Genomic DNA, 27,762 nt, shown 5'->3' with positions numbered 1-27,762 from the left:
GAGAAAAGCCACATGGGGAGGAGAGAGGGCTGCAGGGGGCTGACTGTGCGCCCCGACCCTGAGCTGCGGGGAGCGCCCAGGACACCAATGCCACAGGCTTGGGCTTGTGCACACAAGGGCATTGTGTGCGCACTCGCATATGGTGGGAAATCCCAGCTGAAGAGGGAGAGGCCTCAGCAGTTCGCAGGGAACCCAAACGTAGACGAAATGAAAGGGGAAAGAGACCAGGAGGGCAGGAGTGAGGGGAAGGGAGGGGAGGGGAGGGGGAGGGACCGGGCAGAGACCCCGCCCCTGCCCACGTGACCCGGCCAAGCGCTCCTGCCCCCAGAGGCGGCTCAGCACAGAGGGAGGAAGGACCACAGAGCCAACTTGTCGTGACAGCGGTGCTCCTGAGCATTTCTGGAGCCGAAGCTCTCCTCACAGAGGGAAGGACAGAGCAGGCAGCAGGCGGCATGGAGCCCCCCTCGGCCCTTCCCAGAGGAGGGCGTGTTCCCTGGCAGGAGCTCCTGCTGGCAGGTGAGAGGGACGATCCCCTGGGTTAAGGGTCAAGGGAAGAGAGAGACTGGCTGCAGTCTCCCAGGGGAGGATGGGGCGCCGAGAGGGGACATGGGAACAGGGCAGGGCAGGGCAGGGCAGGACAGGGGTTCCCGGCTCAGCAACAGGAAAATCTCATGATCTGGAAGAGGCGAGCGAGTGACGACGTGTTGTGTCCCAAGTTACTCATCACTGAGGACTGAATTTTGGAAACGATGTGAGCAACCAGGGACCCTAAACGCTGCCCCTCCCACCAACCTGAGATATTGACAGATCAATGCTGGGCCCTGGGAACACTCATTCATTCATCCACAGGTATTTGCAGCCGGCCCCACCACTGGGGCACAACACAGATCAGAGTCCCTGCCCTCCCTGAGCACACTTCTCTGGGGAGGAAGACAGACGAGCAAAGACACAGAATGGGAGGTCGGGCATTGACAGGCCATGAAGGGAACAGAGCAGGGAAAGGTCAGAATGTGAAGACAGAGGGTCTTTAGAGGAGGCGGTGTGGGCAGGCCTCTCCCAAGGACCCCCTGAGTGTGAGCAGGTACCTGAGGGCAGTGAGGGAGTGAGCCCACGGACATCTGAGGGAGAGTACTGGAAACAGAGGAAATCACAAGTTCAGAAGCACTGAAGTCATGGCGGTCGTGCCGCTGACCTTGACCAGTAGGACACACACACACACACACACACACACACACACACACACACGCTCACCCCTGGGCCCAAGGCTGAGCGATTAGGACCTGCTCAGTCTCCAGGGCCACATCTTTCCGTCCCAATACATAGGCCAAATATTGATCCAGGTCTTCTCTCTTCCCTCCTAGTCTCACTCCTAACCTTCTGGAACCCTCCCACCACTGCCCAAGTCACTATTGAATTGGTGCCGCCCAATGCTGCCGAAGGGAAGGACGTTCTTCTGCGTGTCCACAATCTGCCTGCCAATCTTTTAGGCTTTGGCTGGTTCAAAGGGACAACTATAGATCCCCGTAGGGAAATTGTATCATATGCAGTAGACTCACAAGAAATTACCCCAGGATTTGCACACAGCGGCAGAGAGACATTATATCACAATGGATCCCTGCTGTTCCAGAACATCAGCCTGGAGGACACAGGATACTACACCCTACAAATCATAAAGAGGAATGTTCAAGTTGAAAGAGTAACTGGACAGCTCCGTGTATATCGTGAGTAATTCGTCTGTCACCTCTGATGTCGGGTGGAGTGAATTCTACCTCATACACACAGGATTGACAGGCCTGGACTGTGCCTCCCTTCCCTTCTGCACTGTGTCCCATGTGGGGTTTGAGCATTTAGTGCAGGACATACACAGTGGACACAAACTTCATAAGATCGGAATTCCTTCCTGGATTCTACCCCTAGCAGACATTCACTGCAAAAAGAAGGACCAGTCTGATGGGAGTAACTCAGCAGAGCCAGACTGATTCAGTCCAACCCCTTGGGCTCCTCCCTGTGATCATGCCTCTGAGAAAGACCCTGCAGGGCTCAGTCCAGGCCAGGCCTGAGGGGCCTCCTGGGTTCCTCATAGAGAAGCTCAGCTCAGAAAGCCCCTGCCCAGACCCCTGTCTCAGGGCTCCTGATTGCAATGATCATGGGGAGTCCGTGCCAAGGTTGGGTTTTGGCTTCCTGGCAGGGCTGACTGGGAGCAATGATTTCCTGCTGCCTGAGTCCTGAGATTCCTGAGCTGGTCACGAGCCAGGGCTCAGTCCCAAGAGCCACATCTGGGGAGGGGTAGAGCCTGGTCTTTCACCTGAGAGTTGGGGTGGAGAGCAGAGGTAGGCAAGGTCCCTAGGCCATTGTCTGACTGCCCTGGAGCTGTAGGAGACTCCAGAGGAAGGTCAGCACCCCCAGGGAGGAACAGAGGAGAGAAGATGCTCCTGGGTGCTCCTCCCGCACCAGGGATCAGGCCCAGGAGCTGTCTCTCATGAAGGCAAATAATAATAAATGTTTATTTGGGAAGCTCCTCTATACCAAGCCTTAGGCCAGGTAAGTGTGAAATATTTAAGGTTAATTACAGACAACATGGCAAGCCTGAGACCATTTACTTGACTTTATTGAGGGGAAACTGAGGCATGGGGTGATGCAGACATTGAATCAGAGTCACACAGACCATGAGCGGCAGGCAGATCACAATCCTATGAGGTTTGTCTGTAGCCACAGCCTGGACTTATCCACCCAGGGGGCCTTATTAGGCATCTGTGGACCCTGAGACCAGCTATTGGATCAGACCTTTCTTAGGGATCCACAGCTCAAAGTAGATTTTCTGGTCTGGGAAGTGAGAGCAAATGAGGAGTTAATCTGTTTTTACTCAAGAACTAAATTACCTTCATCAACAATCAGAGTCAGTGCTGGGAATGCCCAGGCCTCCCCTCAGGTGGCCAATCCACAGCTCCCTACTTTGGACTTGGAATCACTTATTTGTTTCCTGTTATGTTGATGTCACTCCCATTGGAGTGTGAGGGAAAGGACTCTGCCTTCTCCTCCTACTGTATACCCCTAATTGGTACAGGCCCAAGAACTCCATTGCTGTTTCAGGAAGGAAGGAAGGAAGGAAGGGAGGGAGGGAGGGAGGGAGGGAGGGAAGAAGGAATGATTATTAGTCTCTTCAGAGTCTAGAGCCTGGATGCAGAGTCCTAGGAGGTTCTGGACAGGTTCTATTCCCTGTCCCTCTAGGGGCTGAGACCCATGTTCTATCCCTCTGACCACCAGCCCCCCGGGGCCACTCCCAGAGAAGAGTCTTTGGTGTTGCTCAGCCATGAGAGTGTTTGCAGGGATATGCTGGTCATGCCCCTGGGTCAGCTGTGGACTCTCAGTGCCTGGAGTCTTTGAAGTCACTTGTAACCCCCACTGCTCACAGCCTTGGATATTTCTGGTTCTCTGTTCCTTCTATGTCCCTCATCTTCTTCCTCTTCCTCCTTTCAGCTGGGACTCCCCCTGATCTGCATAACTTTCTTTACTCTTAAGCCTTCCCTGGATTCTTCTGCTAACATCTGTGGCCAGGCCCACCCTCCCAGGCAACAGTAAAGGATGCAGAAATCAGTCAGAACAGCAGCCTGATCACCAGGAGAAACGAGCTTTCACCGTTCCCTCATCCAGGTCTCTTTCTCTCCATGATGCCAACAAGTGGAACACACCACATGTCAGGGACGTGTGACCCCTTGATCTACTTTCTTCTACATGACTCAACCAGGAAGTCAAAGACAGAAGGGCAGGTCTGCAGTCCCCAGCTCATGGGCTCATTTCACACTTTTTACTCCTGACTCACATCTTCATCCTGGTGAGGCTCCCGTTCCTCCCAGTGCTTCTTCCCAGGTGGGGCTGGCCAGACCCTGTGCCATCTGACTAGTTTACTGCCTATTTCACATGCACCTGGGTGCTCACGTGACACTTTTACCGTAGGGTGGGACCCTCTCACACAGCGAGACCTACCAGTCACTGTCCTTTCACTTGGATGCTGCCCAATTTGGATAAATTTGATCAAACTTATGTTTCCTGAGATCAAAAGAAAGCCACATGCAAGTATGGGTTTCTTTCCATTTTGCCTGACTGTCCATAGAAATTGGTGGCAAGGACCTCTTTCCTAAATTTACTAACATAACACATATCATTTCTACTAATTTCGTATCATCCCTCCCTTTATATAAGAGAGACACCGCAGACTGTCTCCCAATCAATTCTGTTTCTTACCAGGACTCACATGCCTTTCTCTACCCAGGGAGTCACTGATTTTGAACCCGCTAGAACATCTTCCTTTGATCATGATGCGACCCTGACTGACTGCAGAACTTGGTCTACAACGTACAGTGCTCTCTAGAGAGATATTCCTAGAGAAACTGGTCTTAGATTTTTCGGGTATTAATAGTGATTTTCATATATGAAAACAATTTAACGTCTCAATTTTCCAACTCATAACTGTGTTTACAAATGGTCCATGGGGCCAAATACCCCCACCTCCACCCCACCATCTCCTACCATTCACCCCTTCTGCATTCGAAAACATCCACTTATATTTCAGGAAAGACCAATATGGTCCTCACTGCCCTCTGCAGTGGGAAAAAAAGACTTTAAAGACTGAGGGCAGAGCACATAGTTCTCTGCCAAAGCCAGCCAGGTCCTGCCTGTCCCCCCTTACTCTTTTCTGGGTCATTTCTAGTCTTGACTCTGCTCTACCCTGTGTGGAGTCACTGTCTCATGCCAGTCACCATGGAGCACTTCAGCAGGACTGCCTAACTTTGTGGCCCTGCAGCCTTAGTACTGGGCTGACCTCCAGGCTTGCCCCTGGTGTCCCTGGGTGTTACTCTTCTCAAATACCCTGTTCCAGGCCATGCTGCCCAGTGTTCTCCAGGGTTTCAAATTCTGGGAAGGCCCATAATTACCCATCTCCAGGATAACTGTGGAAAGCACGGCCTTGTGGAAAACACACGTAGGTTGGTTGGTGTGGGTCTGTGCAGTAGAAAGGGCCTCAGCACCTGTACTTTCCAGGTGAGGCCTCTGAGGTTGGTCAGACAGTCCACTGGTTAGGGAAGAACCAGGAGAGATCTGGGGTGGTCTCTGACTCCCTATCCTGTGTCTTCCACAACCAAACCCTGAGAAAGTCTGTCCTTGCTCTCAGACAGAGAGCAGGGGCCCTATGTTCTCTGAGCCCTCACATCTTCTTGCATTTGTCTTGAGATACACAGATCTGCTTTATTCTTAAGGACTCGGGTTGGCAGACAGATGAGAGAAGGCAGCTCTGATTGAAGATGCCTTTGGAGGAATCACAGGTACCACACAGGGCAATGTTCTCTCTGTTGTCTACACAGCGGAGTTACCCAAACCCAACATCACAAGCAACAACTCGGACCCCGTGGAGAACGTGGATTCTGTAGTATTAACGTGTGAACCTCAGACTCAGAACACAAGCTACCTGTGGTCAGTAAACAGTAAGAGCCTCCCGGACAGCGCCAGGCTGGAGCTATCCCTGGACAACAGGACTCTCACTTTACATGGTGTCACAAGGAATGACACAGGACCTTATGAGTGTGAAACCTGGAACCCAGTCAGTGCCGGTCGTAGTGACCCATTCACCCTGAATGTTCTCTGTGAGTAACTTGTATTCCTACATGGCCCAGGCTGCCAGCCCAAATCCACGCTGCCAGAGGCCAGGCCACATCTGTCCTTCTGGGGTCTGAGTACCTGACTCTCACCTAGACACCCAGGCTGGCCATGGCTTCTTATCTCAGGCAAACCTGGGAAGGCCCAGCCTAAGCCAAGACTAGGAGGGAACAGGCTGCTCCTCCCTGGGAGGGTCGATAGCCTATGAGAGGGAAACAAGTTAATATCTCAGACTCAGGCTCAGTGAACACAGGGGGCTTATGATTAGGACTATTTATTTATTTATTTTTTAATTTTTATTTATTTTGAGAGAGAGTACATGAGCATTAGTGAGGTAGGGTCAGAGGGAGAAGGAGAGAGAATCCCAAGCAGGCCCCACCCTAACAGCACGGAGCCCTGACATGGGGCTCCATCCCACAAACCATGAGATCATGACCTGAGCTGAAACCAAGAGTAGGATGCTTAACTGACTGAGCCACCCAGGTGCCCTGGTTGGGACTTTCTAAAACAGGGTTATGACCTAGCTCAGAGGGATACTGTGGACATTATACAGACCAGGATCTTCCCCTTCCCTTGGATTACATCACGTGTGGCTTTATTCTGTTTGCTCCAGATGGCCCGGATGCCCCCACCATTTCCCCCTCAGACTCCTATTACCGTCCAGGGGCAAACCTCAGCCTCTCCTGCCACTCAGCCTCTAACCCGCCTGCACAGTATTCTTGGCTTATCAATGGGAGCCCCCAGCCATCCTCACAGGAGCTATTTATCCCCAACATCACTGTGAATGATAGTGGATCCTATACCTGCCTCGCCTATAACCCTGGCACTCGCCTCAATAAGTTCACGGTCAAGACTATCACAGTCTCTGGTAAGTGGATCCCTGGAGCATTTGCATCAAGCACTGTGGTGGAGATCTGTCTGGTTTTCAGAAAAGAGCCTAGAAGAAGTTAATTTGCATTTGCTTGCGACACAGATCTGTCCCTGAACTCTCCCATCACGTCTACAGATACTTCCTCCCCTTGCTCTCTCGTTTCTCATGGCAGATTTTGAGTCCAGCCTGGTATGTGGGAATAGGGTTCTCTCAGCCCCATGTAGTGGAGGGGGCTTACAGAGGGAGAAGGAGGGTTCTTTTTGCTACTGGCTCGTCCAGTGACTGACTCTGCTGTAATGTCATCTGTGGTGGGACAGGAGAAGGTAGGTACATGAGAAGCCTCTCTGCAGTCTGGCCAAACTGTGCCACCAATTGCTCCAGAACCTCCCTAAGGTGAGGCTGCAGGGAAATGAGACAGAGCGAGCCTTGGTGCAGACGCCTCTGGGCTGTGTCCTGGTTCTGAAGTCTACCAGCTACATAACACTGGGTGACACCAGCACGTATGATACACCAAAGGAGGACAGTGAATAATGGTGCATAATTGAAAAGTAGGTGGATGAAGTCCCTACACGGGACAGAAGGAACAGTGCAAAAGTAGATCTTTATACATACAGCTAAGAGTACCAGCCTTTTGTTAACATGTAACCATTACTCTAAACGTCTCCTCCCTGTAATATTCAACCCACAGGCCAGGAAGTAAAAATCTTATTCAGACTGAGAAATCCTTTAGGTTGGAACTTTTCCAGGTCCTAAGCTCACAAAGACTAGCTAGGCTGTTCTCATTTTCTAATTAATTATTTAACAAAAGGGAAATATCTTCCCTTTCTATGTAAAGCTCCCATACTAAAAAAGGTGCCTGATCTTTTCAGAAAACTCTAGAAAGGGTCACACAAAAGCCACTGGGTAAAAAATTCCACCTGCTGATGGGGATGCTGGACATGGGCTAAGAGGTGTGAGGTGCTGATGTCCAGGCAGACCAGACAGATGACTGAGGGCCAGAAGGGGACCTGAAGGTCAGACGGGGAGGCACGGCCCCCTCCTTATAGATCGCCACCTGAACAAAGACACTCATTCTTCTGCAGACATCAGGGCCATCCTCTGGGGCACCTTTACAGAGCCCAGTGGGGCCCTCGGAGTGGCCGAGATCTTGGAAGAAGGAGCATGGCCCCAGGCCCCCTCTCATTCTGTCACCTCCTCTGTTTCTCCACAGAGCCAGTGTCCCAGCCCTCCATCAACATCAGCAACACCACAGCCACAGAACATAAGGACTCTGTGGTCCTGACCTGCTCTACAAATAACACAGGGGTCTCCATCTGGTGGTTCTTCAATAACCAGAGTCTAAAGCTCACGGAGAGGATGAAGCTGTCCCCAGACAACAGCACCCTCACCATAGACCCTGTCAGGAGGGAAGATGCCGGGGATTATCAGTGTGAGGTCTCCAACCCAGTCAGTTCCAGCAAAAGTGACCTCGTCAAGCTGAATGTGGAATGTAAGTGACACCTTACATCCGTAAGGTGAATGTAAGTAACACCGTGTTCCATCTTCCTGGGAAGAATCCTCACCAATGATGTGCAAAATGGATAGAAGTCACAGGGGGCAGAATAGCAATCAAGAGAGCATTTCAGTAAACAGAATGGCAAAGTGGTTAAAAGCTAAGTGTCTGAATCAAATATACTTAGTTTCTTATCCTGGGTCTGGCATTTACTCTTGTGACCTTGCACAAGATTCTTTCTTCCCCTCTGTTACCATTTGTGTGTGTGTGTGTGTGTGTGTGTGTGTGTGTGTGTGTGGCAAAATATACGTAAGGTTTACCATTTAACAATTTTAAGCATACAGTTCAGTGGCATTAGGACATTCATATTGTACAACCATTACTACTACCCATTTCCAAAACTGTTTATCTTCCCATATGAAAACTGTTCCCATTAAACAATAATGTCCCATGCCTGACCTTAACCCCAGTAACCACTATATCCTACTTTCTGTCTCTATGAATATGACTATTCTAAGTACCTTGTATAAATGTAATCATAACAATATTTGTTTTTTGTGTGTCTGGCTTTTTTCACTTAGCATAATGTCTTCAGGGTTCATCCGTTTTATAGCATATATCAGAATTTCTTTCCTTCTTTAAGGCTGAATAATATTCCCTTGTATGTATGTATCACATTTTGTCTATGATTTATCTGCCTGTGAACTTTTGCATTTTTCCACTTGTTGGCTGTTACAAATAATGCTTCTATGAACATGGGTATACAAATATCTGTTCGAATCCCTGCTTTCATTTCTTTGGCATATATACCCAGAAGTGGAGGTGCTGCATCAAATGGTAATTCCTTGTTCAATTTTTTGATGAACTGCCATTCCATTTTCTACAGTGACTGCACCATTTCACAAAGAATGCAAAGAAGTTCCAGTTTCTACACACCTTGTCAACACTTGTTTTCTGTTTTGTTTTGTTTTAAATAATAGCCATTCTAATGGGCATGAGGTGGTATCTCATTGTGGTTTTGATATGTATTTCCCTCATGATGAGTGATGTTAAGCATCTTTTCATGTGCCTGTTGTCTATCTGGGTGTCTTCTTTGGAGAAATGTCTGTTCAAGTCCTCTGACCATTTTTTAAATATTTATTTATTTTTGGGGAGAGCGTGAGTGGGGGCGGGGGGTAGAGAGGGGGACAGAGGATCTGAAGGAGGCTTTACACTGACAGGCTGACAGCAGTGAGCCTGATATGGGGCTTGAGCTCATGAACCACAAGATCATGACCTGAGCTGAAGTCAGACACTCAACCAACTGAGCCACCCAGGTGCCCCATCCTCTGCCCATTTTTTGAGTAGGTTTTTTGTTGTTATTGAGTTGTAGTTCTCTATTATGGATATTAACCCCTTATGGCCTATATGATTTATAAATATCTTCTCCCACTCAGGGGGTTGTCTTTTCACTTTGTTGATAGTGTCCTTTGATGCATAAAAGGTTTTAATTTTAATTGAAGTCCAGTTCACTTATTTTTTCTTTTGTGGCCTGTGCTTTTAGTGTCATATCCAAGATGTCATTGCCAAATCCAGAGTCATGAAGCTTTCACCCTGTGTTTTCTTCTAAGAGTTTTTATAGTTCTAACTCTTACATTTAGGTCTTTGAGTTAATTTTTCATATATGATATTAAGTTGGGGTTCAATTCTTTTGCATGGACATCTAGTTTTCCCAACACCCATTTGCTGAAAAGACTGTCTTTTCTCCATTGAATGGTCTTGGCACTCCTGTCAAAAATCCTGTGACCATGTATATAAGGGTTTATCTCTAAAATTTCTGTTCTGTATTATTGGTCTATTTGTTTGTCTTTATGCTAGTACCACACTGTTTTTATTACTGTAGCTTTGTAAGCTTTGTGGTAACTTGAAAATTGGGAAATATGAGTCCTCCAGCTTTGTTCTTTCTCAAGATTGTTTTGGATATTTGGGGTCCTTTGAAATTCCGTATGAATTTTAGGATAGATTTTATGCAAAAAAAATGTCACTGGGATTTTTTTATCAGGATTGCATTGAATCTGTAGTCACTTTGAGTAGTACTGTCATCTTAATAATATTAAGTCTTCCAATCCATGAACATGAAATGTCTTTCCATTTATTTATGTCTCTAATTTCTTTCAGCAATGTTTTGTAGTTTTTCAGTGTATGAGTCTCTCACCTCCTTGGTTAAATTAATTCCTAGTATTTTATTCTTTTAGATGCTGTGGTAAATAGAATTATCTTAATATCCTTTTTGGATTATTCATTGTTAGTATATAGGAATACAACTGATTTTTGTGTGTTGATTTAGTATCTTGCAACTTTGCTGTATTTATTAGTTATAACAGCTTTTTTTGTGGAATCTTTAGTGTTTTCTACGTTCATGTCCTCTGTGAACAAAGATCATTTTATTTCTTTCCAATTTGGACACTTTTTTTTTTTTTTTGCCTAACTATTGCTCTGGCTAGGACTTTCAATGCTATTTTGGATAAAAGTGACAAAAGCAGGCATCCCTGTCTTGTTCCTAATCTTAGAGGAAAAACATCTTACTCAATGTCTTTCACCATTGAGGAAGATGTTGGCTGTGGGTTTTTCATATGTGGCCGTTACCATATTGAGAAAGTTTCCTTCTATTCCTAGTTTGAGGGTTTTTATCATGAAAAGATGTCAACATCTTTGGCTGAATGCTTTTACTAATTCAATCTCCTTACTAGTTATAGATCTATTCAGATCTTCTATTTCTTCATGATTCTATCTTGGTCAATTTTGTGTTTCCAGGAATTTGTCCATTTCATCCAGGTTATCTAATTTGTTGGCATACAATTATTCATAGTACCTATAATATTTATTATTTTATAATACTTATTATTTCTATAAAATTGACAGTAATTTCCCGCACTTTCTTTTCTCCCCCCAACTTTCAATTCTGATTTTAGTAATTTAAATCTTCTTTTTCTTTTAAAGTCAATCTAGTTAAAGGCTTGTCAATTTTGTTAATCTTTTTTGAAGAAACAATTTTTGGTTTCATAGATTCTCTCTATTGTTTTTCTACTCACTATTTTATTTTCCTCATTCTAATCCTTATTATTCCCTTCCTTCTGCTAGCTTTGGGTTTAGTTTGTTTTTCTTTTTCCAGTTTCTTACACTGTACAGTTAGGTTATTGATTTGAGGTCTTCTTTTTTTAATGTAAGTATTTGCAATTACAAATTTCTTGCACAAGATTCTTAATTTCTCTGAGCCTAATATTCCTCAACTGAAAGTGGTAATAAGAGTACTTGCTTCATGGTATTGTTTTAAAGATTTAACGTAACAATTAAACCCTTAGCAAAAATGCTATGCCCAGAGGAAATGTTCCATAAGTGTTAGCTGCCATTATTACTACTATTATCATTAGCTTCTACAAAGTCAGGTAGTCCTAAAGTCAAATCCCAGATCCATTTTTTACTGGCCATATGACTTTGGATAAATTATTCACTACTCTCAGCCTCAATGTTTTTAATCTGCAAAATGGAAATAGTGTCTATCTGAAAGGGTTATTATATGAATCAAATGAGTCAATAGTAAAGTACTTACCACAGAGCCTAGCACATAGTAAGTACCCCATAACAGTAGCTAACATTTATATACAGGCTTGAGTTCACTGGTAAGGACAACAGAAATAAAAAAGAAGAAACAGATGTGAACAGTACTATATATGGGTATGGAAAGCATTATGCAAAAAAGCCATTGGGACATAGTTACTGACTGAACATGGAAAAGGAAAAAAAGGAGTTGAGTGCAAAGTTTCAAGCCTGTTATGTTAGTTTTTATCCCCTGAGATGCAGCTAAAGTGGGACTACTTATTTATTTATGTTTATTGAGAAAAATATTTACTTATTTATTGGGGAAACATGCCTGTGAGGGAAAAGTAAGCAGGAGTGGGTGGAGTCTGGTGCCACACCTGAACACAGAAAAATGTGCGACCATGAAAAGATGGGAAGTTATACAAAAATAGCAATCAATCTTTCTCACATTTCCAAGGCCTTCACAATATCTGAGTGCAGAAAGGCCAGGATGGAATTGAGGCAAGCCTCATCACCAGCCTAGAATACAGTGAGAGAAAAAAAAAATGACGGATGAAGTCAGCTAATCACTTCACAGCAAACTTCCCACAGAAAATGTATTCCTTGAAGGAACGAGTGGAGACCACTACATGTTAAGAGTTGTCCCCTGGGGGACCCCCACTGCCAAATAATGTCACCCTCATTCATTCTTCTCTCTTCTTTCCCTGACAGATGATTTCACACAACAAAGTTCTGGCCTCTCCGCTGGGGCTATTGCCGGCATCGTGATTGGAGTCCTGGCCGGGGTTGCTCTCATAGCAGCCCTGCTGTACTTTCTGTGTAACAGAAAGTCTGGCGGGTATGATGGCCCTTCCCCATTGTTCTGTTTTCTCCAAGGCTAACTGCCATGCTTGGGAGAGGGAAGGAGACTTCACCTCTGTCTCTGGGCCTGGATCTACTCCTCCTCCTTTCTAAACCCCTGCTTCTGGGCACTAATTCCTGTGGATCTCTTCTCCATGCTTCCTGCACCCCACTCTCTCTCGGACATGGTAATTCCCATCCCCATCTTGTTTAGAGGGGGCAGATCCCATTATACTTCTGTCTCCCAGTCAGGGAAGCCAAGGCCCAAGAAGGAAACAAATGAGAAAATGAAAGGAGGAACAGGAGAACGGGAGTCACATGCTCTGTTGACAGTAGTAGGAGGGAGGGATAGGACAGGAGGACAAGCTAAGAAGAGGTACAAACAGCCAAAGGCCTCTTTGGGCAATAAGTGAAATGAGACAGAAAACAGCATCTACCTACAAAAGAAGAAAGGTGTCAGCGTACAGGTAGGCTCATATGCAGTTGATAAAGAATGGACCTAAATGTGGACATCCAGCAAACAGGACAGGAGTAAAGCCTAGAGGGGACCGTGGGTACACAAGAAAGAGGCCCTAAGAGGGAAGGCAGTATAATCCAGGTATAAATGAACACTGAGGAGCCCCAAGGAATTACCTGCTGATGATGTCCTTCCTAATTCAAGGAGCAAAGATCCTATGCTTGGGAATAGCAGTCACACTGTCTGATATTTATTTAGGACAAGTGACCTGCGTGATCTCACAGAGCACAAACCCTCAGCCTCCAATCACAGTAAGTAAAGCCACTCACCCAGTGAGACCTGACATGTTCCACCACGTGCCCCGCCCCATCAGTGAATCCTGGATTCCCGAACTACTCAGTACCTTCTGAATTTTTAGAAGGGATTTCCATTTCCCAACCTTAGGTTGGCATAGGTCCTCATACCCTTCTAGCCACAAAAGATTCCCCTGAGACACAGCCCTGGGAGAGACGCTCACTTCACCTGGGCCAGGCAGGCCTGCATAAGATGGACATGTTTCCAGGAGCCATTTCCTCACCCATAGTCCTCCCCCTCCTGCCTCTATGATGGATGTGGGCATTCTCCTTTGGTGAGACTCTCCCTGTCTTGTGGTGCTCTGGGTACTGTGGGCCTCGACGTCCCTCCTTGCCACTGAAGCTTGTTGCTGAGAAATACATCTGGGCAAAAATCAAGGCCTTGTGAACTGGAAGAAATTTTCAGAAGTGAACTAAGGCCTTCTGGGCTCTACTCTTGCCCCCCCTCTGGTACTAATGCCCTGGGTGTGGACCACAGACACTGAGGAAGTGAATTCCTCAAGCCATCATAGGCTACCTCCTTGCCCTACCCTGCTCCCACCTGCCAGCTCCTTCAGCTAGAAATCATGAGAGCTTAGGAACCCCACACACATCTCCACCTTCCAACCCCTGTTCCAAGGCCATAAATCAGCTTTGCATTTTCATGGATTGATAACTCTTCCTTTGCTTCCCCAGGTCAGGACCACTCTGACAATGTGCATAACAAGGTAAGCACAGCCAGTTTCACTGGCTCATTTTCTCATGGAAATATCTCTGTGTAGAATAGGTTATTTTTTGTAATGTTCATTTATTTTTAAGAGAGAGAGAGACAGAGTGTGTGTGCACGTGCGTGCACTTGCCTGCACAAGTAAGGAAGGAGCAAAGACAGAGGCAGAGAGAGAAAATCCTAAACAGGCTCCTCGCTGTCAGCATAGAGCCTGACGAACCTGTGACGTGAGATCATGACCTGACTCAAAATCAAGAGTCGGACACTTAAATGAATGAGCTACCCAGGTGCCCCTAGAATGGGTTATTCTTGAAAACACAAATGTGAGATCAAGTTTGGGTCAAAATTCCTCAAAACGGTAACAAACAAAGGAGTACTGGTTAATTATTCCCTTGAGTCTACCTCATTGCCAGAACGTGGACTTTGGAATTAACCTCATCCTCTGTTTAAATCCTGGCTCTGACTCTCAGTAACTCTGTGACCTTGGACAAGTAACTTAAGCTCTCTGAGCCTTGGCTTTGTCATCTGTAAAATGGGCATGCTGCCTACTTCAAAGAGAAGTTGAAGGAATTAAATGAGATGGCAAATGGAAAGCACCCAGCACAATGCCCAGCATAAGTCACTAAGCCGTTCTCCCTCCTCTACCTCCACTGACCCTGCTCTTACCAACAAAGTACAGTGTCCATTCTGGTGGGTCTGAGGTCTTGGTTCTTTACTTTATAATAATTTTACCACATTTTTCTCATCTTAACCCTTCAGTAGAATATACACATATATCAAAAGGTGCTTAAAATCATAAATGCATTTTAACCATGTGTAAATTTTCATGAGTTGAACACAAGCAGCACCCAGATCAAGAAACAAACCATCCCTACCCCCCCCAAACACCCTCCAGCTCTGGACTTCTTCCAGAAAGTAACCACTATCCTCACTTCCAGTGCACTGGATTACTTTTGTCTGTTTATGCTCTTACATAATGAACAACACAGTATATCCTTGTATGTGTCTAGCTTCTTTCATTCAAAATTGTTTTGTGAGATTCATCCATATCCTTTTATGCATTTGTAGCTTGTCCATTCTCTTTGCTGTATCATCGCATCTCACTATGAATATTATAATCTACCTCTTCTAATGATCACTCCACAGGATGTTAGCAAGCAGAGTAGTAATGGGTAATAAAAGCCCTTCTCCAAAACTAAAGGTTTCAAAGTGGTGATAGCACGTGGTGCTCAATCACACGACACAAGGTGAGAGCCTGACCTATGACACTGGTTGAACTGACCACACTGTTCATGCCTTTCAGACTGATGAAGTTGCATATTCTTCCCTGAACTTCAATGTCCAGGCACCAAAGAAATCAGCGTCAGCCTCCCCACCCCTAACAGCCACAGAAACAGTGTATTCAGAAGTCCAAACGAAGTAATACCTTCTGTCCTGCTCTCTGCGCTGCTGACTCCTTCCCAAGCTCCTCATCCCCATCACTAGGAGACCCTTTTCCCCTCAGGGAAAAGGGGACGAAGCCTCTTTCCCCATTTCACTCCCTAACTGAGGCACCTGCAGGCTGCCTGGTTATAGCCCCTCCCTTCAGTGTCAATAGACGAAAAGGTACATCCGGGATTCCTAGGAAACCCAGCCTTCCTAGTCATTGAAATTTGGCAAAGCAGATCTTGGGCGGTTGCCAGAACTTTTGCCCCTCCCAAGTTTTCCTGACCTAAACTTGTTTTAAACTTACTTATTCAGGGCACAGTCATTCCTTCCCACCCCAGTCCTGTCCTATTGGAGTCTAACTTGAATTTGCCGTAACCTTGTGAATTATTTCCTGATCCACTGAAATGCATGTGCCAGAAAAGAAGAGAGGAAAGAAGTAAAAGTAAAAGCTTCTATCTCCCCAAAGCCCAGTGTGAACCCACCATACACGGGCAAACGAATATATAACCAATGCTGAACTGGCAAATTCTCCACCTTTGTCTACTATCAGAGTTGTCTACCAGGGCCTAAACACCTTGCTGCTTGACTAGAATGCCACCAAAGCCATTTGGCAAGCCTGTTTTCAGAGAACCCACTGGAAGCAATTAGGGAAATTATTTGCCAAGGTCCACAGGCGATTCCTAATGAAAATGCCCCACAAATGCAATATGTTTCACAACTTTATGGGCTTTATTCAAGGAAATATTCACAGAAGGAGGGCTTATAGCTTCAGAGAACATTCGCCTCTTAACAGACAATCAGCTGGGAATTTGGGAGAGGAGTCAGAGGAGCCACCCTTCAGAGATTATTTAAATAATTGTTAAAGAATGCCCAATTTGGCATATTGGGTTTTTTTTCCCTTTTCTCTGAGACATTCTGCCATTTTAGTTTTTGCATCTGCTAGTTTATGTGAAAGGGGCTATTTTTACTTAGCTTATCTATGTAAGCCAATCTGCCTGCCTTAGGGGAAAGAAGCCGCCAAACCCACAAGTCCCCTTGGCCAGGAGTTGCTCAAGGCATTTATGTCTGGGGCTCTTTTGTGGCTAGATGGGTCTAACTCAGTTTCCCCATCTCAGGCCAGTCTTCAACCACCATTCCATTCCACGGGGGTCTCTGCTGTGCGTGGTGTCTGTCCCACTCACTTTCTCAGGAGACCCGGCCTCTGCTAAGGTGCGTTTGGTCCTTGACAAGTGGGGATGCCCTGAAGGGAACACACTCAAGCCCCTGCTGGCATTGTTTACACCCTGGAAAGCTGCACTTGTGCTGATGCTCCTGGGAACCCGGGCTGTGAGAGGTTAGGACAGGGGAGGGTGGTAACTGGGCCAGAGGCTTCTTGAACAGCCTCTGAAATGTTTTCTCCCATGGGGTCAAGTCCCAGTGTGCAGAACAGAAAAGAAGAGCCGGAGGAGAGTCAATGCACTTCCCATCCAGCCTCCCTCTAAGCAGACGGGAGTCTCTTTGGGGCTGTTGAGAAAAGGCTTTTATTCTGTATTGATTACTTGATGTCATGCTGTGTCTCAGATGCCCCTCAAAGAGGGCTAGTGGGGAATTCTCTGTACTCAGGTACCTCTTTCAAGGGTTTTCTAACCCTCACACAGTCTATTTATACTTCCCCTCATCTATGCTACTCTGTGTTATTTAATTTTGCCTGGCTAGGGCCACTTCTGAATTATTTGTGAAACTTGCTCTATATTTATAATAAAAATTATCAATTAGACAAAAACATGCTGCCGTTGATACTTCTTGAAATAATATCTTCTTTACAGGAGGAAGAAAGACAAATTGCTGAGTCAGAGCAAGCCCAAGTCTATAGATATTTGATCTAGTGATCAGAAAATTAGCTCACGTCATTTGCATGCCTGCTAACAAAGTGAGTCTATCTAGAAACAACAAGCCATAGCTTCAACCTTCCCAGAAGAAACTGCCTATTTTCTTCTGGGTAAGAAGATGATTTCATGAGTCAAAGATCTCCCGGCCTCTTTATTAGGGACAAGTAACACTTCCTGCAGGGGTGTCTCCGGTGAATCAGAAGCAGCTGAATACAGCTTTTACTCACAGAGTCTCCACAGGCCCAGGCACACAGGCACCTCCAGAGTCCCTACTTCCTTCTTTCTGCCCCCTTGGGAGGTCAGAACTCTCCTAACCTGAATACCCTTCATTTACTAATCCCACTAAGTGTTAGCCTATTATCTCATTTCCTTCACTTCCAAGCCATGGAAACATGTGCTGCACTCCCCTTTCCTCATCATCTGGTTTCTCCTGGCCCCTCTGCACCCAAGACCTCTAGAGGCAGCATGAAGTCAGTGTCCATCCTTGGACAACTTTTCACTGTCCTCACATTGTTCACTTCTACAATGTCTAAGACCCACTTTTCTACAACACCTAAGGCATCACAGACAACTTTTCCTTCTTGGGCATTCTCTTCCTCCCACCCCCCACCCGTGCGTTGCACCCCACACCAGATCTAGTAGTGGGACGCCAACTGTCCACCTCCACACCACCCTCTTCCACAGCCTCGAGGACCTCTCCAGAGATGGCTCCTGCATCTGTCTCTCTAGCCCCTACTAGGGAGGGCTGTTTCCCAGATCTCATGACACTAACATCCAAACTCCTTATGAAATTCCCCCTCATTTAAACCGGGTCTCCCCCTGCCAACCCCACAGCTCACTCACCTCTCTCTGTGCCACCCCTATTTCCTCAGACCTTGCTCTTTTATTTCCCAGATTCGATACATCATCAAAGCCTGATGATTCTTTAACACCTCTCCATACCTTGTTCGCTCCATTCCCATGACCCTGAACAACCCAGACCATGTGAGCTCTGTTCATGCTCTTGAGGAGCTCCTTCAGGATCCCTGTTCTGAAGAAATAGCAAAAAAGCCAAACATGGTCCGTCCAAACTCAAAGTGAGATACCAAGAGACTAAGAACAAAAAACAGACAAGAAAGTCTGGCCCATTTCCTTCTAGCCTGTAGATGTCTGAGTCACAGATACTCTGATTGTCCTCACACCTTTAGTAACATTCACAAGCACTGATAGCAGCAAGCATCTGAGTCAGTCCCTAACTAAGGGGACCAGAAACCAAAAGCCACCCCAAGAAACCAACCAACTATGGCAGTAAGGTTACACGAATTCTACTTATGTGCATAGATTTCTTTTTTTTTTTTTTTTTAATTTTTTTTTCAACTTTTTTTTTTTTTTATTTTTGGGACAGAGAGAGACAGAGCATGAACGGGGGAGGGGCAGAGAGAGAGGGAGACACAGAATCGGAAACAGGCTCCAGGCTCCGAGCCATCAGCCCAGAGCCTGACGCGGGGCTCGAACTCACGGAGCGCGAGATCGTGACCTGGCTGAAGTCGGACGCTTAACCGACTGCGCCACCCAGGCGCCCCTCTTTTTTTTTTTTTTTTAATGCAAACTGTTCTTTTTTTTTTTTTTCAGACAAACTAGATTTTTTTTTTTTTATGAAATATATTGACAAATTGGTTTCCATACAACACCCAGTGCTCATCCCAAAAGGTGCCCTCCTCAATACCCATCACCCACCCTCTCCTCCCTCCCACCCCCATCAACCCTCAGTTTGTTCTCAGTTTTTAACAGTCTCTTATGCTTTGGCTCTCTCCCATTCTAACCTCTTTTTTTTTTTTCCTTCCCCTCCCCCATGGGTTCCTGTTAAGTTTCTCAGGATCCACATAAGAGTGAAACCATATGGTATCTGTCTTTCTCTGTATGGCTTATTTCACTTAGCATCACACTCTCCAGTGTGCATAGATTTCTGATGAGTCATTCATTCAGTAAACATTTATTGAGGTTTTACTATATGTCAAGCACTAAGCCAGGTGCTAATGAGAACACGGAGATTAAAAACTAAAGCCCTTATTTGGATTTTTATTCAAACAACTCTGCTTTAAAAAAAGGGGGGTGGGCAAAGGAAGAAATAAAGGAACAAAAACAGGAGAAGCAAAGAGAAGGAAAGGGAGAGAGAAAATTAGGAGATAATTACAGAAATCTGAACAGTGAATATTTTATGATATTGAAGAAGTACTCATTTTTAGTGCAATAATGGTATCGTGGTTATGTTTTTTGTAAAGATACCTTATATTTTAGTAATATAATTGAAATCTTAATAAAATTATTTGATGTCTGAAATTTGCTTCAAAATATCCCAGTTTGAGGAGGGGAGTATAAATGAAACAATACTGGCCATGAAATAATTGCTGGAGCTGCACAATGAGTACATGTAGATACATTTTATTATTAGCTTTATTTTTGCAACTATTTGAAATTTTCCATAAAAAAAAAAAAGTCCCTGCTCTCCAGAAGCTCGTAACACAAGGAATCAGATATTCCAACAAATACACTACTGTGTAGTTTAACAAAATTTGACAGAGTGCTATTCAAACTCCAAGGAAAGTGACTGCCCCCCCTGAGATAGGCAACAGAAATCAGAGAAGATGTCAAAGGAGCATCCTCTGCTTGACCAGAGTCTTTTAGAAAAAGTATTAGAGGCAAAAGGGCAAACAAGTGGTACAAAGGCATGCAAATGTGAAGCAGCAGAATTCCTGCGTACTCTTTGGATGACCATGTTACTTAGGAGCACATATTCTGGAGCCAGACCACCTGGAGGTCCTGCTCCTGAGGGCCTACTCTGAGACATCGGTCAAGCTACTTGTAATGTCTCTGTGCCTCAGACTCTTTACCCATAAAACAGGGATTATAACAATACATACTTCACAGGGCTATTGTCAGGAGTCAATGAGTTAGTACATGTGTAAAATGCTTAGAAGACAGTAGGCAAACAATAAATGTTAGCTGCAAGATATAAAATTAATATACAGAAATCTATTGCATTTCATTATAATAATAACAAAGTAGCAAAAAGAGAAATTAAGAAAATAATCCTATTTACAATGGCATCAAAAGGAATAAAATACCTAGGAATAAATTTAACAAAGGAGGTGAAAGACCTGTACTCTGAAAACTTTAAGACACTGATGAAAGAAATTGAAGACACACATAATTGGAAAGATAAACCACGTTCGTGAATTGGAAGAATTAATACTATTAAAATGTCTATACTGCTCAAAGCAATCTACAGATTCAATGCAATCCCTATCAAAATACCAATAGTATTTTCCATAGAACTAGAATACATAATTCTAAAATGTGTATGGAACCACAAAATACCCCAAATAGCCAAAGCAATCTTGAGAAAAAAGAACAAAGTTGGAAGTATCATGATTTCAAACAATACTACAAATCTACAGTAATTAAAACAATATGCTACATGCACAAAAATAGACACATAGATAAATGGGATGTAGTAAAGAACCCAGAAATAAACCCATGTTTATATGGTCAATTAATCTACAACAAAGAAGACAAAAATGGGGAAAAGACAGTCTCTTCAATAAATAGTGCTGGGAAAACTGGACAGCTACATACAAAAGAATGAAACTAGACCACTTTCTTACACCATACACAAAAAACTCAAAATGCATTAAAGACCTAAACTTAATACCTGAAACCCTAAAACTCCTAAAAGAAAACATAGCCAGTAATCTGTTGGATATTAGCATTAGCAATATTCTTCTGGATCTGCCTCCTTGAGGCAAGGGAAACAAAAGCAAAAATAAACTGTTAGGACTACATCAAATCTTTTGCACAACAAAGGAAACCATCAACAAAATGAAAAAGCAATTTACTGAATGGGAGGAAAATGATATATCTGATAAGGGGGTAATATCCAAAATATATAAAGAACTCATACAACCCAACATCAAAACAAAAACAAAAACAAAAACAAACAAAAAAAAAGTAACCCCATTAAAAAATAGGCAGAGGAAGGGTGCCTGGATGGTTCAGTCGGTGGAACATGCGACTCTTTTTTCTTTTCTACGTTTATTCATCTTTTTGAGAGACAGGGACAGTGTGAGTGGGGGGAGGGGCAGAGAGAAGAGGAGACACAGAATTTGAAGCAGGCTCCAGGTTCTGAGCTCTCAGCACAGAGCCTGATGCTGGACTCAAACCCACGAACTACGAGATCATGACTTGAGCTGAAATCAGACACTTAACCCACCAAGCCACCCAGGTGCCCCTGGAACATGTGACTCTTGATCTCGGGGTCATGAGTTTCATGAGCCCCATGTTGGGTGGAGAATTTACTTAATAAAAGAAAATAAAAAATAAAATGGGGAGAGGATCTGAATACGCACTTTCCAAAGATGGCATACATATGGCCAAGAATCACAGGAAGAGATGTTCAACATCACTAATCATCAGAAAAATGCAAATCAAAACCACCATGAGTTATCCCCTCATACCAGTCAGAATGGCTAGTATCAAAAAGACAAGAAATAACAAGCGTTGGCAAAGATGTGGAAAAAATGGAACACGTGTACTGCTGCTGGGAATGTAAACTGGTGCCACCACTAGGGAAAACAGTATGGCGGTTACTCAAAAACTTAAAAATAGAAACACTATATGACCCAGCAATTCTGCTTCTGGGTGTTTAGCTGAAGAAAACAAAACGTGAATTCAAAACGATATATGCACCCTTATGTTTATTGCAGCATTATTTATAATAGGCAAGATACAGAAGCAAACCAAGTATCCACTGATAAATGAATGGATAGAGACAATGTGATACACACACACACACACACACACACACACACACACACACAATGGGATATTACTCAGCCATAAAAAAGAATGAAACCTTGCCAGCGTGGATGCACCTGGAGGGTATTATGCTAAGTGAAATAAGTCAGACAGAAAAAGAGAAATACCGTAGGATTTCACTTATGTGTGGAATCTAAACAAACAAAACAGAAATAGACTCGTAAATACAGAGAACAAACTAGTGGTTGCCAGCCGGGGGAAGTGTGGGGATGGATGGGTGAAATAGGTGGAAGTAATTAAGAAGTACAAACTTCCATTTATAAAATAAATTAAGTCACAGGGATGAAAAGCACAGCATAGGGAATACAGTCAATAACATTGTAATAACTTTGTATGGTGACAGATGTACACTTGTAAGTGCACATTTCATAATGTATATAATTGTCGAGTTACTATGTTATACACCTGAAACCAATATAATCTTGTATGCCAACTATACTTCAATTTATAAAAATGTTACTGCTAGTAATGGTAGCAGTATCCCAGTCCACAATACCACACGTTTGAAAGTCTCATCTAATTTGTACTTGTTTTTGTTAGACTGTACACTTGTAAAGTAGGGACTATATCTATTTATCTCTATATCCCCAGAATCTACCCTGAGGCCATGCCCATAATAGCCACTAATTAAGCAACTGTCCTTTCAGGCACTAGAGAAGAGACCACCAAAATCCTCTGCCTAGCCTCCCTCATTCCCCTATAGATTATATCCTCAGTTCCTATAATTCTTTGGCTTCCTTTGGCTCCCTTTCTTGTTTCCACCTCCTCCCTTCCTCTGCTCCAGGGATGTTCATTCACTAATGGTGATCTCTGGTCTCATCCCTGGCAGGTGTTCCAATGCTTCCTTTTGCTCTCTACCCACAGCTATATTATCTAACCAGCCTCTGCATCACTTATTCTGCAATTAATAGAAGGGTGAACAGAGGCTGTATTTCTCGGCCACTGGTCTCATACCTATTTGTGAGAAGGAGAATTCTCTGGAAAAGAGAAAAACAGGTAAGATGGTAGCAAGAACACAAAGCCTTCAAACACAGCTCCCTCGTTAAGGGAATCCTGTAGATATATTTGTACAACCAACCAAAATCTCACTGGGGTTTGGGGAGGTTCAGAAACTGCTGGGGGGAAGATGGAGGCATGATGGGCAGGAAGCTCAGCTATATGTTAACTTTTATTTTGCAAATTTCAGGGTTTATTTTCCCCCCACTAGTAAACATCTTCATTTTCTCCCCAGAGCAGAAACTCAAAGAGGAAGAGAATATGAAAATCCTCAGAGCTGAGAAGATACAAGATCACAGGCAGCTACAGACTCGAAAATAAGAATAAGGTCCGATGCAGGCTGTTCTCAAATCACAGCTCTGTACAAAGTGCCCTCTACCCTGAGCAGCGGGGTGGGGCCGGAACATGATCCTTGTCTCCCCTAGAGGCGAACGAACTGCTGGTAAAACGTTAACTACCCAGGATGGAAGGAAATGGAGCCCTTGGAAGTACTTCTCCCTACTCATTTCTCCCCCTGAGAGGAGAACAATTCAAGGCCATATTCCCAGCCCTACTATTTTATGGGTTTTTTTTTCCTCTGAAAAAGGCTGAGGAGGGGATCACAAAGCAGAAATGGAACACTGGAGCATCTTAAGCATGCTTTGTTTAAAGGTCAAAGTCTTGTGAAACATACCAATCTCCCTTCACTGCGTCTCTGTGTCCCTATCTGAACCCAGAACTCCTCTTATTGGGGGGACTAGAGCAAGAAAGGAAAGAGGGAACTGGGAATAAATACAAGCAAATAAATACAAGCAGAGTGGGAGGCCCTTGCAATACTAGGTGTGATTATTAAGGGAAATGAAACTAGTCTTCTTGTAGGGATCAGACTGGTTTTGAGAGCAACTCTACATAATAAATAACCAAAATAGTTTAAGTAACAACAGAAGTTTTGGAATAAATGTACAGCCACCCAGGACAACTACTTTAAGGTGCCCGTATTTATCTGGATATGATATACTTATAAAAGGAATCCTAAAACTCACATGAGTCTCATAACTTTATTGTCTTAAATAGGACCAAGGAACAGTTTGACATGACCAGGAGAGTGAGGAAAAAACGAAAGAGCAGGGAGAAGACAGGAGTACATATGGTGGCAGAGATGATGGAGATGAACAAAGAAGAGCCAGAGACAGATGTCATACAAAAGGAACAGTAAGTTCTTATCATAAATACAGAGATGGAAGCAGTGATCTAATTACGGCGAAAATCAGTTCCTAGGCCAGCTTTCCCAGTTGAAGCTTTCCCGGGTGACTCCATCAGCCAGCCCTGTGTGGTCCAGGAGTATGGCAGAGTGGGAGTAGAAATGGGCAGAAACAGATACTAACTTCTCCCACTTCCGTTTAAACCCAAGAAGACCTTTATTCTCCTACACAGGAAAACTGGACTTTGCGCATTCGTTGGCTACTTTGTATCAGATAGAGAAATTTGATTAATGCCAATTCTTCAAAGAGTCAGCTGTAAAACTTTGCCTGTCAGTAAATAAACAAATTAAAGAGCAAGAGTTATTAGTGCTTCATGTGTTTTTGAGCTCATTGTGTAAAGCAGCCTCCGTTCTTAAGAATCCTAAGTCCTGGGGTGCCTGGATGACTCAGTCAGTAGGACATCAGACTCCATATCAGGGTCATGAGTTCAAGCCCCACATTGGGTGTAGCTGAGAAGGAAAAGAAGGAGGAGGGGGAGGGGGAAGGGGAAGGGGAGGAGGAGGAGAAGGAGAAGGAGAAGGAGGGGAAGGGGAAGAAGAAGAAGAACCACAAGTCCTCCATATGACCCAGCAATTCCACTCCCATATATATATATATATATATATATATATATATATACCCAAGAGAAATAAAAACTACGTCCACATAAGAGTTTGTACACAAATGTTCATAAACACCATTATTTATGCTAGCCAAAAAGGTGCAAACAACCCAAATATCCATCAACTGATGGATGGATAAACAAAATGGGGCATGCAATGGATATCATTTGGCAATAAAAAGAAATAAAATACTGATAAATGATACGACATGGATGAATCTTAAAAACATCATGATAAGTGAAAGAAGCCAGTCACAAATACCACAGATTGTATGATTTTATTTATATGAAATATCCTGAATAGTCAAATTCATAGAGACAAAAAGTAGATTACTGGTTTCCAGCGGAGGAGAGAGGAGATGGAGATGAGGAGCACTGCTAATGGGTATAGGGTTTCTTGTTGGCGTGATGAAAATGCTCAAAATTGACTGTGGTGATGGTTGTTCTACAATTCTGTGAACTTACTAAAAATCATTGAATTATACACTTAAAAAAAATTTTTTTAATGTTTATTTTTGAGAGAGAGAGACAGAGCATGAGTGGAGGCGGGGCAGAGAGAGAGGGAGACACAGACCCTGAAGCAGGCCCCAGCCTCTGAGCTGTCAGCACAGAGCCCGATGTGGGACTCAAACTAGTGAACCATGAGATCGTGACCTGAGCCGAAGTCAGACGCTTAACCGACTGGGCCAACCAGGAGCCCTGAATTATATACTTTAAATGGATGAATTGTATGGTATATGAATTGTATCTCAATAAAGCTGTTCTTCAAAAAAAAAAAAAATCTAAAGGTCTGGAATTGGACTATGTCAGCTAGCTGGAGTCTAGGTTTAACTATACTATCCCATAACCCCATTAAGACCCATAGCCAGCCAGTAACACTGCAAAAATCCAAACTTTTGCTTTAATTAAAACAAAACAAAACAGGGATGCGTGGCTGGCTCAGTCAGTAGAGCGTTATGAATCTTGATCTCGGGATCATGTATTCAAGCCCCATGTTGGGCATGGAGTCTACTTAAAAATATAATAAACAAAGAAACAAACAAACAAAACAAAAACTGACATTAAGGCCTTGGACCTCATTTGTGCTCTCTCCCTATGAGCTCTATATGACTTGTTCAACTGATTTAATAAGAAACATGTCCAAAGTAATTATGGAAATCATTCAATGATATCACAAATATTTACTGAACATCTATTATGTGAAAGGTACTATTCGAGGGCCTGGGAGTTTAACACGTCATCCCTGCCTACAAGATGCTTACCGTACATTCACCAGTCTCAAGAGAGCATGGTAAGTGGTACAAAAGGGGTAAGTGCTGGGGACGTTAGGGGCATAATCCCAGGTTGGTGTGTTAGTGTAGTAGATTACAGAAGTAAGGTATAAACCAAAGCCTGAAAGCTAACTAAAACTGATATGAAAATAAAGAGGCGTGACAGGAGTGTTCTAGGCAGAGAGAATAAGTACAAAGGCCCAAACTCATAGAAAGCAGGGAATTTCAGGAATTAAAGTAGTTTGGTGTGGCTGAGGCATCATGTGCAAGAACTGGGGAGGGGTGGAGGGCAGGACTGGGACAGTGGAAGCTGAAGAATACTGAGGTCTTTTACATTTGTAACGTGACAAAAAACCGGGGAGCCTTGCTGAAGAGATCAAATTGCAGCCTGAGGGCTGCTTTAGAGAAGGATGGAAGGAATTTAATTATGGAAAAGGATATGATCAGAACTTTGTTTGGCAAGGGCCACTTCGGCTGCACTGTGGACGGCAAATGGGAGGGGGCACGGAATTAATAGGCTGGAGCAAGGAAGGGGGTCAGAGAGAAGATGTAGCAGGAATCCAGAGGAGATGATGGTGGCCTGAGTTAGTAGCATGAATCAGGTTGGAGAAGAGGGGACAGGTTAGAGAGTTACATAGGAGTTGGCATTGTCATGACCCCAGACTGACCAGATGAGGGAATGCCAAAGGGAAGGAGAACGGTGGCAGGTTTGTGGCAGAGATCACTGTGGGCTACCAGCCCACATGTATTATTATAATAAGAATTATAATAATAACTATTATTATTTTTAAAGAACCAGGTTTGGAGGTAAGGTAAGTTCAGTATGGGACATGTTGCACATTCAAAAGCAGATACCCAACAGACAGTAGAGATCTACAACTCAAGAGTGATGGATTATAACTGAAGTTACAGACAGGAAGGCATAGAACAGGTCAGAACTCTAGAGACCAGTGACATTTATGGCACGAACAGATCAGAAGAGGTGGCAAAGAGAACTGAAGAGGAATGGTCAGATTGGTGGGGAACCAACAGAGTGAGGGCCATGGCAGCAGTTTGAGTGAAGTAGTGGCCAAGAGTGGCACCTGCTCTGTGACATTAGGTAAAACAAAGGTGCGAAGTACAAGGGAGCGGGGCGGGGCGGGGTGGGGGTGGGTGGGGGATCAACTCTCCAATGCTGAGGAGTGGATGGGAGATAAACAAATGGAGATACTGGCTAAAAACAAGTCCCTTTTTTAAAAAAATATTTACTTATTTTTGAGACAGAGAGAAACAGAGTGTGAGTGTGGGAGGAACTGAGAGAGAGGGAGACATGGAATCCGAAACAAGTTTCAGGCTCTGAGCTGTCAGCACAGAGCCCGACGTGGTGCTCAAACTCGAGAACTGTGAGATCATGACCTGAGCCGAAGTCAGACTCAACTGACTGAGCCACCCAGGCGCTCCCAAAACAAGTCTTTTTTTTTTTTTAAGTAGGCTCTGAGATCAAGAGTCAGACACTTAAGCTACTGAGCCACCCAGACAACCCTGAAAACGACTCTTTTAAGAAGTTTGTCTATACA

At 44.3% G+C, this 27,762-nt stretch overlaps 1 protein-coding gene and 2 long non-coding RNA genes across 5 annotated transcripts; 2 read left to right on the top strand and 1 right to left on the bottom strand.

Moving 5' to 3' along the window:
- Window positions 1-298: 298 nt before the first annotated feature.
- Window positions 299-17,137, top strand: LOC122493992 (carcinoembryonic antigen-related cell adhesion molecule 1-like). 3 transcript variants are annotated; one of them, XM_043598821.1, is made up of 9 exons: window positions 299-516; window positions 1,362-1,721; window positions 5,358-5,636; window positions 6,263-6,517; window positions 7,731-8,009; window positions 12,303-12,429; window positions 13,147-13,199; window positions 13,917-13,948; window positions 15,251-17,137. In XM_043598821.1, the coding sequence occupies exons 1-9, from the start codon at window positions 453-455 to the stop codon at window positions 15,368-15,370; spliced, it is 1,569 nt and encodes a 522-aa protein (XP_043454756.1). In that variant the 5' UTR covers window positions 299-452; the 3' UTR covers window positions 15,371-17,137. The 3 variants fall into 3 exon arrangements, 2 of the variants coding, with proteins under 2 accessions (XP_043454756.1, XP_043454757.1); XR_006300078.1 differs by having other exon boundaries at window positions 317-516; window positions 13,093-13,199; window positions 15,251-15,333; XM_043598822.1 differs by lacking the exon at window positions 13,147-13,199 and having other exon boundaries at window positions 317-516; window positions 15,251-15,333.
- Window positions 16,909-27,341, bottom strand: LOC122493993. Its single transcript, XR_006300079.1, has 2 exons — window positions 27,177-27,341; window positions 16,909-17,028 (listed from the first exon to the last, which is right to left on the bottom strand). It is a non-coding gene; the product is annotated as an uncharacterized LOC122493993 (long non-coding RNA).
- Window positions 22,467-24,648, top strand: LOC122493994. The gene is made up of 2 exons (XR_006300080.1): window positions 22,467-23,421; window positions 24,147-24,648. It is a non-coding gene; the product is annotated as an uncharacterized LOC122493994 (long non-coding RNA).
- Window positions 27,342-27,762: the final 421 nt, after the last annotated feature.

Source organism: Prionailurus bengalensis, chromosome E2 (assembly GCF_016509475.1).
Source record: "Prionailurus bengalensis isolate Pbe53 chromosome E2, Fcat_Pben_1.1_paternal_pri, whole genome shotgun sequence".
Lineage (NCBI taxonomy): Eukaryota > Metazoa > Chordata > Mammalia > Carnivora > Felidae > Prionailurus > Prionailurus bengalensis.
Note: the sequence above shows the minus strand (reverse complement) of the source record. Positions and strands in the feature narration are given on the sequence as shown.

Bases quoted from the DNA above. Each gene is read 5' to 3' on its own strand.
- LOC122493992 (XM_043598821.1), top strand. From the start codon at position 453: ATGGAGCCCCCCTCGGCCCTTCCCAGAGGAGGGCGTGTTCCCTGGCAG. The intron at 1,722-5,357 runs GTGAGTAATTCG...TTGTCTACACAG, and splicing joins TGGACAGCTCCGTGTATATC to CGGAGTTACCCAAACCCAAC. The intron at 8,010-12,302 runs GTAAGTGACACC...TTTCCCTGACAG, and splicing joins CGTCAAGCTGAATGTGGAAT to ATGATTTCACACAACAAAGT.